Here is a 14,408-nt window from a genome sequence, read left to right as displayed (position 1 = left end):
AAGTTACTGGCACTGGTGTCTTGGGAAAAATCCATCTTGTCTCACTTAACCCATTTTTTAACTAATGCTGTGTTCTGGTAATTTGACAGCATACATGCCACTGCAAACAGTTGGTTGATATTATAAACATGTGACATGGTAATGATGCTATCAAAAAGTTTGTTCTGTTTGATCCTCCTAATGACTCGCTCCACATGTACCCTGAGTCTGGCTATGGCCTGCGTCTCCTTAACCTGGTATGCTGGCATCTGCTTCTGCTTAGATAGAAAAGGTGGGCAGTACACTTTGCATTTACAACAATCAGTGATTAGGAAGCCCTTATCTACCATCACTGCCATGTCTTCAGTCAACTTCTCAGCAATGCCTGATTGTTTGAATAGTTCCTTGTCACTAACCGAACCAGCATACAGATTAGAAATGAATGTCACTGGACCATGTGGAGCTATGCCAACCAGGGCTTTCATCGTACAGTGGGATTTGTACGAAGAGTACATTTCACTTTGGAGAAGTGGTGAGGATGGTGTCTGACACCTCAGCTCTGTACAGTCAAGGATCATCTGGGTGTCTGAGAAATCTTTGAATTCCTCAGGGAGGTAAGCTTGCACTTCTTCACGTGTAAGCCAGATGCACTGAGACCCCAGTGCAGTGGCAAGAAAATTTGTCCATGTTGCAATAATGCGGCTCACTGTGGACTGGTGTATGTTAAATCAGTGTGCCAGGTCCCTCTCCTTCAAACCAACTGACAGGAAAACCAGGAAAAGAAAAAACTCGTCAATTGGCTGTAGCAGCTGCCTCTGGAAGGTGAAAACAAAAGGGAAAATGTTACTCCTCAAGCTATGAACTAGTAAAATTATGCTTTTCTTGGCTAAATGTTTTGTAATGGTTATGCATACCATACTGTACCATGGGGTAAACAATGAGGTGCTGTAGTACACAGGTGTATGTATGTAGGATACTGAGTCTAGCATACATACACCTGTGTATGTATGCTACTGTACATAATGTAATGTTATTGTACATAAATACAATAACATTACACCTCTAGTTCTAACTACCAACAAACCCATAACCTACTGTTGATGTGCGTGCAGGTGTCAACACTTCTTCGTTCCGATTGGCAGCTGACTTGGCTCTTGAAACCCGGATCATTTTATAGATGCAAGGCTCAATCAAAACCCAGAATGCCATCAAATGATCATAGCTTGGAAATCTATTCACGAGAGAGACATACATCGTGTCAATCATTAATTAACATTACACACTGACATAAAAATAATGTGAACTGTGACAAATATGCTAATGGTATGCTGTATAAAATAGTCTGATTAAGAGTATTTGGTGTTGTATTTTACCTGTAGCATTAGGATATCGTTTAAATACTAAAGCATCTACATAAAACATACAATCAGCAGAGAAAAAGTAAATATCTATTTTGTTTTCATTAAGACTGGAAAAACTTTCGAAATTTAACTGATGGTGACCTTGGTATATTTTAAACAGTTAGCTTGAATAGAACTTAGGTGTACCTGGTATAGAATCGGATGTCAGTGTCGGAGCCAGCAAAACGCTGTAACCCAAATTCTCGCTGGACACGTAACTCCTGTATTTCCTTCCTCAGAGTCTCCACGTCTTTGGACAGGTCTTCTGCAGCTGATGCAGATATGTCCAATGCAGACGGCTCAGGGACTGAGCAGTAGTCATGATCTCTTGTAAGACTTTGCTCTTCTTGATCGTCAGGAGGAACTAGTTCAAGGCGTCGCTCCGTTCTCTCCCAAACACTACGCCGCGGTGGTTCAACTTTATAGCCATTCCACTCAAAAAGTGTTGGTACAGCACCTTTAATAAGCCTCCTTCGACCATCGAGGGTTGTTGGCTCTATGAGTTGATCACTGGCAAAGTGTCTGCAGCAGACCCTGGTGTGAGAGGTGATCGTGAAATGATCCCGGCGTATGTTTACCAGCCATTGTCTTCTCAAGTCGGAATGGGTCGGAAAAGCATGAAAACTTAGTATGCCGTTAAATTTGGCTGAAGCTGAACAAAGTGGGACACAGCAATGCTCGGAGTATTTCTTCTCCTGTTTTTGAAAATGTTCTGTTTTAAATACTTTCCTTTTTATACTCATTCTGAAGCGACATTAGCATAGCTACCGATAGATAAGCAAACGTACCGGAAACGCACAAGCGGTACTATTTGGAAACGGAAATACGTCACATGCCCTAGTGCAAGTAGTCTATTCCAAAACACAACAGAAGTGCTCCAGGACGCTAGGGGCAGTGTTGAGCTTTTGTTACCTAGTAACTACACAAGCCAGGAAGTACCAATGACCGGATTTGGGTTTTGCAGCCTTAAAGGCCGCATTTTAAGGCCGATTACATCACAGCGACAAGAGAAGGCTGTCCCAATTCAAAGGCTGCTCTACATGCGGCCCTCAAATGCGTCCTTAATTTCCCTGAATTTTAAGGATGGGTCGGTGTAGCCTTCATGGCCCAACATATCCCAGACTTCATGGTGCGGTGGTGGTGTGGATAATTTTGCCGAAAAAAAATGGTGGAAGCGGAGCGGAGGAAGAGTAAACTTTCAGAAGTAAGTACTGAATATTATGTCACTTATTTATGCGCAAATATTTTTTTAATGAAGAACATTAAACCATTATTGTTGGCCACATGTCGGGAAAGTTATGTGACATTAGCGATGTCTGTACTTTCAGAATTAACTTGGTTTTAAAGCCTTTACTTTAAAAATATATATATATAGTCGACCTTAATCTTACAGAGATTGTGATGATTTTGTGGATAATTAAAGTCAGTCATATATCCACAAACACAACAAGCTGAAAGTCAGTGATGCTGCTCGGTTTGCAGTCCTGAACATCACGGCACAAGCAGGATCCACTGCACTGTTAATGTTAGCTATGTTATATTGCTGCCTCTGTTCGGTGGTGTCGAGCCAAACGGACTTTAACGTGTGTTTGAACGAGCTGACGGTTCACTCGTTAAGCTGAAAGAAAGATGCTTTAATCACAGGAGTCACACATGTGTCCACTGTACCATCTGGGACTCTTCTTGTTTCGTAATAACACAAACACTAAATCCTCCTTCTTTTGTGCTGTTTTGTAGCAGTGTATACACCTGAGACTTTCACCTGTCTGTCTGTCCTGCACTCTCTCTCTGTTTCTTTCTCTCTGATTGTGTAATAAAAGTATGAACATGTGTTTATAAGTCACACTTGTGTTTGAATCCTGCAGCTTATCACACATTTGATTTCCATGTGTGACAACTGCAAGTGTCCAGAGTGAGGACAGACTGAGGGACCCACTGCTGCACATCATCTGTGAGGCTTTGCACCCCTGATGATCCACCAGGACAAACTCAGCAGTGTGTGAGGAAGAGGAGGAGGAAGAGCCAGCAGCAGCTGACAGATGGAGAGAATAGACAGACTGTTCCCTGTTTGTGAAGGACTGCTAGGAAAGTTTGAAATAACTAATTGTCTGTCCTGAATCAGTCTTATTAGGTAATGTTCAAATCATTTTATCATCCCAGTGTTTTCAGTGTGGGAGAAAGTACTCAGGGCCTTCAAGTTACACACTATGAAAGGCAGCAACAAGTTTAATATTCAGAAACCTAAAGTATGTATCAGCAGCAGAATGGACCTAAAAATAAATGTTTGTTCCAGTTCTATGAAGCTTTGAGTATTTTGGATCAGTAGCACTGCTGTGTTTGTTGCATCATATTGCTGTAATTGTTTATATGCTTTATATATTCTGAGGTAAGTTGATCTATAGTGTTACATCATATTCTATAAGGATGTTATGTGTTTGTAGACTTTCTGCCCAGTTTGACCCATTTAGCAGAAGTCAGCCTGTTTAAGGCTCTGATATCTATTCTGTATGACTTAAAGCAGTTATGACATGGTCTGATTTTCTCACCCAATAAAGGAATATTTCATATATCGGTCTACTCTTCATTCTATCAGAAACAGTTATCACAGCTTGTACATTTTCTTTTTATAAATATATGTAAGCAATGAGCCAAATTTAGTAATGCCAACATACTGAAGGAACAACATTTGTCTCTTATATATGATACATCTATATATGCACTGTCAAAGATGCTTGTCTTTGAGTGAAGATTTAAGGTGATAAGACATATAAATAACGGCAACTTGAATCTGTACTGAAGCTCAGTATTTGACACAGAGTTCATGTTCACTGCTGTAATAGCTAATAATGATTAATATAATAACTATAATATTGGCCATATTATATTTACATTACCAAAGTGATATGACTTTAGTCTCATGAACAACATCAGCTAATTCTTATTTACTAACTAATCTTGAAATAACTGTTCAGTACAGAAATGAAGCCCAAAAATCATGTTTTACTGTCCTGTGGTCTCAGCCTCAGATACTTATCAAATCACACAAAGCTCTTGTAGAAACAAACAAACAAATGAACAAAATGTGTTCTCCCTCATTTCTGTCAAACCAAGTTGTATGACAAGTTTCCAGCGGTTAGTATCATGGTTGCTAGGCAACCTGGGAAGCGCGACGGAGACTAGACCGTCCCATACAGACAAACTTGCCGTTTATTTTGCAAATCGAGCTCAACACTGCCCCTAGCGTCCTGGAGCACTTCCGTTGTGTTTTGGAATTTGCATGTGTTTTTGAGTTTGCAAGTGTTTTGGGTTTTGCAAGTGTTTTGGAGTTTGTACGTGTTTTGGAGTTTGCATGTGTTTTTTAGTTTGCAAGTGTTTTGGATTTTGCAAGTGTTTTGGAGTTTGCATGTGTTTTTTAGTTTGCAAGTGTTTTGGATTTTGCAAGTGTTTTGGAGTTTGTACGTGTTTTGGAGTTTGCATGTGTTTTTTAGTTTGCAAGTGTTTTGGAGTTTGTACGTGTTTTGGAGTTTGCATGTGTTTTTTAGTTTGCAAGTGTTTTGGATTTTGCAAGTGTTTTGGAGTTTGCAAGTGTTTTGGATTTTGCAAGTGTTTTGGAGTTTGTACGTGTTTTAGAGTTTGCAAGTGTTTTGGATTTTGCAAGTGTTTTGGAGTTTGTACGTGTTTTGGAGTTTGCATGTGTTTTTTAGTTTGCAAGTGTTTTGGATTTTGCAAGTGTTTTGGAGTTTGCATGTGTTTTTTAGTTTGCAAGTGTTTTGGATTTTGCAAGTGTTTTGGAGTTTGTACGTGTTTTGGAGTTTGCATGTGTTTTTTAGTTTGCAAGTGTTTTGGATTTTGCAAGTGTTTTGGAGTTTGCATGTGTTTTTTAGTTTGCAAGTGTTTTGGAGTTTGTACGTGTTTTGGAGTTTGTACGTGTTTTAGAGTTTGCAAGTGTTTTGGATTTTGCAAGTGTTTTGGAGTTTGTACGTGTTTTGGATTTTGCAAGTGTTTTGGAGTTTGTAAGTGTTTTTGAGTTTGCAAGTGTTTTGGAGTTTGTACGTGTTTTGGAGTTTGCATGTGTTTTTTAGTTTGCAAGTGTTTTGGAATTTGCATGTGTTCTGGAGTTTGCATGTGCTTTGGAGTTTGCAAGTGTTTTGGAGTTTGTACGTGCTTTGTCTCTAGGGGCCACCGTAATTTTAGAAGGTGTGTCCCCAAAGCAAGATGGAAAACTTCTATAGATCAGCTCAATATGTTTGTCAATAGGCAAATAACCCAAGAAACAACTCAAAATTCTGAAGTTCATTGATTTGGTTTTAACAAGTTAATGTGGCAAAGTTTGCTTTTCTCCAAAGGCCTCCCGAAGCTAATACTCAGCAGATATAGTCCCCAGAATATCAGTCAACCACAAATGACCAAACTGTGACTAATAACTCGGACTTTCTCTAAAGGCAAACCCAAAGATACGACTAGCCAATTTAGTGTACACAAATGTAACACTGAAGTCTTACAAAATAGCACACCAAGCTTTTAATTAAGCATAAAAAAACTTGAGAACAAGATAATTGTGCAGACGAGTCTCCATTTGTCACAACCAGGCTCAAAGTATGTGATAAAAAAAAGAACAAGAACACATATAGAGTTTGGAGGCCATTGGACTGGTTCTTATAGCACTTTTCTACTCTATCTGAGCACTCTACACAATTTGTTCATTCACCCAATCACACCCATTTAGTGCTAACTAACAGCCATACATTCCTTCACACTCCGATGGATGCATCAAAGGGCAACCTGGGATTAGTATCTTGTCCAAGGATACTTGGCATGCACACTGGAGCAGACTAGAATCGAACCACCAACCTTCCGGTTAGTAGGCGACCTGCTCTATCACCTGAGCTCCAGCCACCCCTGATATTTCACAATATTTCAGTTAAATAAAATAAAGACACCTAGCTTGAACAACTGTCAGCATATCAACACATGATGTCTGAATTCACAGAGGGTATTTGAGAGAGCATGTGCTAAAAACAAAACTGAAATGCTTTATCAGCTAAGCAGCGTCCATGAAAAATAAGCAGAGAAGAAACCCAAGAGGTTCTGGCAGGGCTAGTTTATGGGCTTTTTATACACCAGAGCCCTGCCTGCTCAGGTGTGCTGCCATTTGAAATTGGGTCAGTTTCACCCACCATACAGGCAACAAGAAAGCAAGGCAAGCACTATCTATAATATATAAAGAATAATAAAAATCTAAGACCCTTCAAGTTACCAATCAAAGCAGTTCTGTTGTATTGTCCAATGCCAAAATCAAAATGAACCCGATCTTTATGTTAAAAATTAAAAAATGTTTTATGTTTGCTGTCAGATATCTAAACCAGAAATATTTTTAACTGGTACTTATTCAGCAAAATAACTTCAATTGCTTCAATTAACTCACACTGAAAAAGGAGAAACTCAAAATATTGAAGTTAATAGATTTTTAGGGGAAATTACGTTTACACAATGTATTTAACTACTTTGAGTATTAGGGTTTAAAGTGTATTATATTATTTATTTGCGTTTTGACCTGTTTCGCTTAGGATATTGAAAACTAGGGCTGTTTTGGTAGGAAAGTGTGCTTGTGTTTAACGGTTTAACTGCGGGGCTGAAGCCTCCACTCCACAAATAAGCTCCTCTGAGCGTGCAAAGGCATGAACATCCCGTGCACAAAGCTACACCAACAAGAGCTGGCAAGAGGCTTCACAATATCAGATCCGCTGGAAGCACCGAAAGACAGCATCGGCACGCTGCCGGGTGCTAGAAGAGATACATGTGTGGAGGATGTGCGCACATCAGGTACTAATCCTTCTCTGCCAGGGGAAGAGAGAGCGGGCTGAAAAATCGCCATCACGTCGTTTCAAAAGTGAGACCCCGCATATCGTGAGGAAAGCAGGGGGGAGGAGAGGCGAGCAGGAGGACTGGGCTAGTAAAGGACGCCACCATCACATCTCTGAATGGCTGCCCTGTTCTCTCTTAAGAAGCGGCAAGCCAAACCCACGGGGGTGAGGACTGACACAGCGTATATAAAGCAACGCAGCGAGTGGTAATTACAGATCACCCTTCGCCTTTTTATCGTCCGGCAGACTGACGTGGATTAATCAGTACCAGGGTAGCTTACAGTTGGAGCAGCCATGTCTCATGGATGGGGATACGAACCGACCAACGGTGAGGATCTTAGAGCATCCTACCGGGTTTGCTGCAGGAGAGGATGTTGCCACACTCAGCTCCGTTTTCTATATAGTTGTGTAGACAGTGGCATATATTACAAACAACAATTTGTCCATTTTCTATAATAATTTCATTGCTTAAACAATATACCACTGCGGCTAAGCCTGGGGTAGGAGCAGACCTACAGAGACCCTGTTCGTTTACAGAAGCTAAGCGTTCTTATTTATTTATTCCTTTATGATTAAACATTAAAACCAGTATTGTATTTTAATGAATGGATTTTATTACAGTTTTTTAAATAAAAATAAATATGTAATTTGGTTTGTTTTGATAAGTTAGTTGTTAGTTTTATTAGTTAAGATAACTGTTTCTCTGGGACACATTTTCTGTAATTTTATGTTCAAATAAAAACGGGCTGTTATGTTTTATTTAGTAATATATTTATTTAATTATATATTTATAGAATATATTTTCACTGCCTATAATACCTGGATGTTATAGACAGGAATAAAATGGGAAAATGTTGTGTATATATATATATATATATATATATATATATATATATATATATGAGATTTAGAGCTGAGGACATTTTGGAAGAAACGTATCTCGATAAAATGGCTTTTAAAACTACAATTTATGGATTATAAATAGACTTGACTATTACAACCTTTCATTAGAAATTGTATGAAAGTTTCTGTATCTAACCTACATGTGAGGTATTATCTAGCAATTTATTTGCCAAGTGTAATAGATTTCCAATACTTACTGTGTTCATACTGTTAGCATTTACCTTGGAAAGAACTCAGATACTTTGAAAGTCATTTGTATCGTATGTATTGTGGTACTGCTGCTTTTATTAACTAAACAACTTCAACATCAAGGTTCTCATTTAGGTCAGTAGCAGTATGACCGTTTAAACGTGTTAATTTTTCAACTCTCTCATAAAGGATGTGAGCACCTTAACCTTGAGACCTTGTACTTGATAAACAGAAATGAGAAATTAAATATAAGTTCTACATTTCTTAGTCGTAAACATCGTATATTTACATTTAACTTCAGTTTGAAAAACCAATAGAAATGGTGCATTTTAAAATTCTCAGTATACTTATGTATAGCATGGAGAGTCATATGTGGAACGTATGTTGATGTTAACACATGCATGTATTTGCAGGACCTGACACATGGGCTGCAGATTTCCCCATAGCTGATGGGAACAGGCAGTCTCCCATTAACATAATCCCTAAAGAAGCTCATTATGACCCATCTCTGAAGGCTCTGAAAATCAGCTACGACCCCTCAAACACCAAGGGCATTCTGAACAATGGGCACTCCTTCCAGGTGGACTTTGTGGATGACACAGACAGCTCCAGTAAGTACAGAGCCACAAAAAAGATATTCATCTAGTTATTTATGTCTTGTAAGGTGTGGCTAAATCATCAAATAAATGTCTAGATGTCCAATGCAATCTTCTTAATGTTTTGTACAGTTATAAAGCCTTATGGACAAAAGTGTAATGAGTATATAATATTCATTATATTGCAGTTGTGTAGAAGAGGGTCAGAAAATGTGAGTCTTTGATTAAAAAATTCTAAAGTGTATGTCATTGTGTACATTTACAGTTGATCCTAGCATTAGTTAGCTTTATCTGTCTTGTTTATGCATCCACCCCTGCTGTATGTACTGTAGTAGATAAGAGTGATGATGTCAGCATGCAGTTAATCATAATCAGCTCTATTTCATTATCTGCAGGTCAACAGACATCTACAGTACCCCACCCTGTTATACTATACTATACTAGTACTTTTACTGTTCACCTTTTATCCAGTGTACTGCATGTCATTACAAAAGTAAAAGTAAACACAGAATTAAGTCATTCTACTCAGTTCAAAAAGTTCAAAAAAATTGAGAACCAGAAAAGACTTAAAATCTCGTGTTAACCTCATACAGGTCAGACTCCTGGGTCTTTTGCTTTTTCAATGCTGAATAGCAAAGATCAACACGTGCAACATCTGTCCTTTCCTGACTGTGGCCCCAATGATTATGATGTTCTGTTATTACTAGCCTTGACTGGGGGTCCTATTTCTGGAGTCTACCGTCTGAGGCAGTTTCATTTCCACTGGGGAGGAAGTGACAACAGAGGCTCTGAGCACACTCTCAATGGCATCAAGTTCCCCTGTGAGGTAAAAAGATCTTGACACTGCATAGGATTAAAAACAGTTGCACACAATGTGCAACTTGTGGGTCTGTTGTGTAAACAACTATTTAGTTGTTACTTTACTTTCTTCAGATTTGTGCTTTAATATTTCAACTTTGTTTGATTTTCCTGTTAGCTTCACTTGGTGCACTGGAACACTAAGTACCCCAGTTTTGGAGAGGCAGCTGAAAAGTCTGATGGACTTGCTGTAGTGGGGGTATTTCTAAAGGTGAACCGTCAGAGGGTAAAAAGTTCAAAATGAATAAAGTAAAAACAAAAAATGTTAAATATAAAAGTTTGTTGTCTTCACATTGTGTTCCAGATTGGTGCTGCCAACCCCCGCCTTCAGAAAGTTCTGGATGCTTTGGATGCCATCAAGAACAAGGTAAAATCAGCTGTCTCAGAATTGGTAAAATACAGGTTTGCTGAAAACAAATGTGCTCGTACTGTTTGTGCAGAGCAGTTTAAAGGCGTTGGAAACTAATGATGCCACTATCATGGTTTTTCTTTTGGTATTTCCTTTCTTCCATTTTCTCTTCCCTCATGCCTACAGGGAAAGCAGACAACCTTTGCTAACTTCGATCCAAGGACTCTTCTTCCTGGTTCCCTGGATTATTGGACCTATGAGGGCTCTTTGACGACTCCTCCTCTCCTAGAGAGTGTCACCTGGATTGTACTTAAGGAGCCAATCAGCGTCAGCCCTGCACAAGTACTTATCTTGGCCCCCAACCCCATCCCTTTCACACACATAGGCAATGTGTAGTTATAACTATTTGATTCAATTCAATTTCATTTATATAGCACTATATCACAACAACAGTCAGCCAAGGTTCTTTATATTGTAAGACCCTACAATAACCCTACAATAATACCAAGAAAATCCCAACAATAATATAACCTCAACGAGCAAGCCCTTGGCGACAGTGTTATAAGGGGTTTAGGTAGAATGTCAGAGTGTGAGTGTATTAATCCAAAGAAAATATACACTTTAGTACATGTGCACGAATGTGTACATGCTTTTTAGTCATTTTGTCAGCTGAGAATGCTGAAAGATTTTCACATCAAATAGGAAAGTGAAAGGAAAGTATTAAGCTTCATAGACTCATGAAATCAACACAATTTCATTGTTGTTGGTTAAAGAGAACAGGCTGTTTACCTGTTACTCTGTTTTTTACAGTATAATCGTACACACGTTTGTATGACTATACATTTCATTTAGTGGTTGTGCACGGTTTGGGGGGCCAGAATGTTGATCCAAACATTATCACTGTCAAGAGTGTAGTTACAGAAGCCATATCAGACTTAGTAGGGTGGGTCTAAACCTTAAGTAACTGGTGTTTCACTTAGATTACACTGACTGCCTGTATCTCCAGGGGGCAGTTTGCACTCATGAATGTAACCCTCGTGTGACACAAAACTCACACAGAGGTGGCAATAAGCGTTCTCCACTAACATTAAATGTGCTCATACATTTATAAGACACGCATATATATAGATATAGTTATTTTCCACAAAGTAGAAATCAGTGCAGCAACACTGAAACACAGTGCAACATGTATTTAGTGACAGATAAACGGAAACTTTGGCCTGCTAAAGTAAATTCAAGATCACCAGCTAGCTAAAGGCTAAAATAACTATTTCACTCCCAGTGAAATAGTTATTTTAACAACCTTACTGCTTTAGGCATTTATCTTTCTATCTCTCTCCCACACACACACATACACTGCAGTGAGATTATTCCATTTTGTCTTAGTAATTTAATTGTTTAACATCTTTCATTCCACATTTTAGTCCTAGCACACTGATGTTCAACTAATCCTGTCCTGGGAATCCTGTGAAACAGTGGTGTGAATGTTCTCAGAAAAGTGTATGAAGAAAAGTCCTTTTAGCTTCAGTTTGGTTAAACCAATGCCTTCATCAAATTGGACCAAAAAGCCATTTGACATGATAAGGGAATGCTAAAGAGGAAACTTGTATTGGATGGGCCTCTCCCACATACCAACCACTTGCATGTAACAGTAATTAATGACACTTCAATGGATGTGAGGTGGATGAAACATTATTTCATTAAAAGGTTTATTATTTGCTTATGCATGTATTACTGTTGGGTAGAAGTGCACTGTGAGCGTACATGTAAAATAGGCTGTTTTATATGATACTCAACTGCAAACGTCTTTCTTTCATTTTAAATAAGGCTTAGATTACAATTTGAAATAGCTGTTTGTTAAATATGTCTGTGTGGGAACATTACGGTGAAATGGTTTTGTTCACCTATAAAAAATTAAAAAGTAATGTACATCATGTAGTACTTTTTGAAAGGTAGTGTACTTGCTTACTAGAGACAGCAACTGGTTACATTGCAACACTGACTGTGTAATTTTGTAAGTTATCAATATAAGCAGCCCTTGGTGATACTACAGAGTATACATTCACCTCTCACTTGTAATCTCCTAATCTAATCTGCTTGGTGATGATTGCTAGAAATTGTACTAATGCAACTCCACAATTCTGCAGAAGTCCATGGAAACATGATCTTTTATTACTCTCCCTTTGTCACTTTCCTTCCTCATTAGATGGCCAAGTTTCGCAGCCTCCTCTTCACCGGAGATGGAGAAGCTCCATGCTACATGGTGGACAACTACCGCCCTCCACAGCCTCTCAAGGGCCGCCTGGTCCGTGCATCCTTCAAATAAGCCCTTCTTCCTTGTCAGATCCTCTTACTCTTTTCTTCTTCTTTTGGTGAACATTCCTGTTCCCTGTGTGCAGGCTTTACTTACTTTATTGTTGCTCTGTTGAAATCACATGGAAAATTGTAACAGCCAATAACAATGATGTAGGACTAGATTGGTGTATTATTGTAGTTAGATTAGATTAAATCGATTTTTTTTTTGCAGTATCTGCATTTAAAAAAACAACAACAAACTCTTTCCAAAGTGAATTATTATTTATAAGTAAGTGTCAGTAAACAATAATATCTAATATCTAAACAATAATATATAGTTGTTGTTATCAATTTCATCAAAAAGACACTGTAGACTAGGTTTGCTTTTAATTTGTCATATAAAGCACAAATGATCTTTTCAGGAACAGTTTCCTGTTTATGAAACAAAAGTCTGCTTAATGTTCTTCTTAAAGTCTTCTAAATCTTTCCTCGTGCTTAAACTTTGCCTTTAGCAACATTTTGAAGCTTTCTATGAATTGATTGTGTTGTGATTTGTGCTGCAGACAGCTGCTCAGATTGTCAAAGGCTTACCGATGGCTAATTCTGCCACTGGTCAGTAAACTGGTCAGCAAAAACAGGAAGTGACTGAACTTGGATATGACATTCTTCTGTAGTCGTACTCATCATTTTACACACTATACAGCAGTTGGAGCCACCACCTGTCAGGTAGTGCTTTTACGTAAGTAGATTTGACTTTTGACCCCCCCATTATGGTACATTATGGTACAATAACAGAAGTAAGTCTGTTGTTAAGGACTGTCTAATCTAGCTTTAACCAATAGTACAACCAAAGGCCATGTGCATTCCTGTGGATATGGCTTATCTTCTCAGTGGCACTACAATACATTTTATTTGTGTCATTTAATTTTCTTTTCTTCCTTTTTTTTGGTTTGTTTGTGTACCCGTCACCACAGTGCCTTAACCACGGTCTTGAAGGCTATTTTTCCATTCTTTCTTTTTTTGGTTTGTTTGTTTGTTTGTTTACTGGTCACCACAGTGCCTTAACTGCTGTCTTTAAGACAAATTGGAAAGAAAGTGGCATCATTTTATGGCTATGAGCACTGTTCCTTTTTACTCTTTTTTTCAGTGCCTTTAGCTTATTCTCCATTTAACTAAGCTTAAATAAATAGCAGGTATTTATGAGAGACCAGAGCAATGTTAGTTTTGTTTTTCATATCAATTGTTTTAGGGTGTATCTATAGTAAAACAGGTTTAACTGCTTATAGTCACATTACACGTGGAAATGCCTGTGAGACTCTTTCACTTAATAAATGAAAAAGTGCAACAATTTCAAAAAAATATGTATTATTGTCTTATTTCACAGCAATATTTGTTCTTCTTTTGGGAATTAACTGGATTTACTACAGTTCATTTTATATATGCTTGGTTTCCAGAGGAAAACTTATCTTAAAATCTCTTGTTAAAGAATAAAAGTGATCTTCTCACTTGCATCATTTAGCAGGTTCAGTTTTTACTTCTTTAGTAAATCGTCAGCCAAGGATCAAGGATTAGCACATAATTTTCTATACACATTCAAAATCAATAGACAATGAATCCTTCTGACTTTGTTAATCTTCCGTATATCTGAAAAAGACAGGCAATAATTGCATCATTTTTGTCAAATATTTTGTCAAGATATCAAAATCCATGCGTCCATTTTGTCCTCCTTATTTGGGTCTGGATTGCTTAGGAAGCAGGCTAAGTGGAGTAGCTCAGGCTTCTCCCTCCCCGGCCACCTCCTGCAGCTCATTCAGGACAATACCAAGCCTTTCCTAGCCAGGAAACGTAATCTCACCAATCTCTCCAGCGTGTTCTGGGTCTACAACAGGGCCTGGAACATCTCTCCCTGGAATTTCCCATGAAGCATCCTAACAGCTCCCTGTACGACTTCATCTGGCTCGTTTCAATGTGCAGG

General features: G+C 38.4%; 1 protein-coding gene across 1 annotated transcript; it reads left to right on the top strand.

Annotated features, from left to right (window-relative positions):
• Window positions 1–7,090: 7,090 nt before the first annotated feature.
• cahz (carbonic anhydrase) lies at window positions 7,091–13,792 on the top strand. The gene is made up of 7 exons (XM_040036987.1): window positions 7,091–7,571; window positions 8,749–8,946; window positions 9,639–9,757; window positions 9,908–10,000; window positions 10,094–10,156; window positions 10,325–10,480; window positions 12,345–13,792. The coding sequence occupies exons 1-7, from the start codon at window positions 7,538–7,540 to the stop codon at window positions 12,462–12,464; spliced, it is 783 nt and encodes a 260-aa protein (XP_039892921.1). The 5' UTR covers window positions 7,091–7,537; the 3' UTR covers window positions 12,465–13,792.
• The last annotated feature ends 616 nt before the right edge of the window (window positions 13,793–14,408 follow it).

Source organism: Simochromis diagramma, unplaced genomic scaffold, assembly GCF_900408965.1.
Source record: "Simochromis diagramma unplaced genomic scaffold, fSimDia1.1 OVJJ01000630.1, whole genome shotgun sequence".
Classification (NCBI taxonomy): Eukaryota; Metazoa; Chordata; class Actinopteri; order Cichliformes; family Cichlidae; genus Simochromis; species Simochromis diagramma.
Note: the sequence above shows the minus strand (reverse complement) of the source record. Positions and strands in the feature narration are given on the sequence as shown.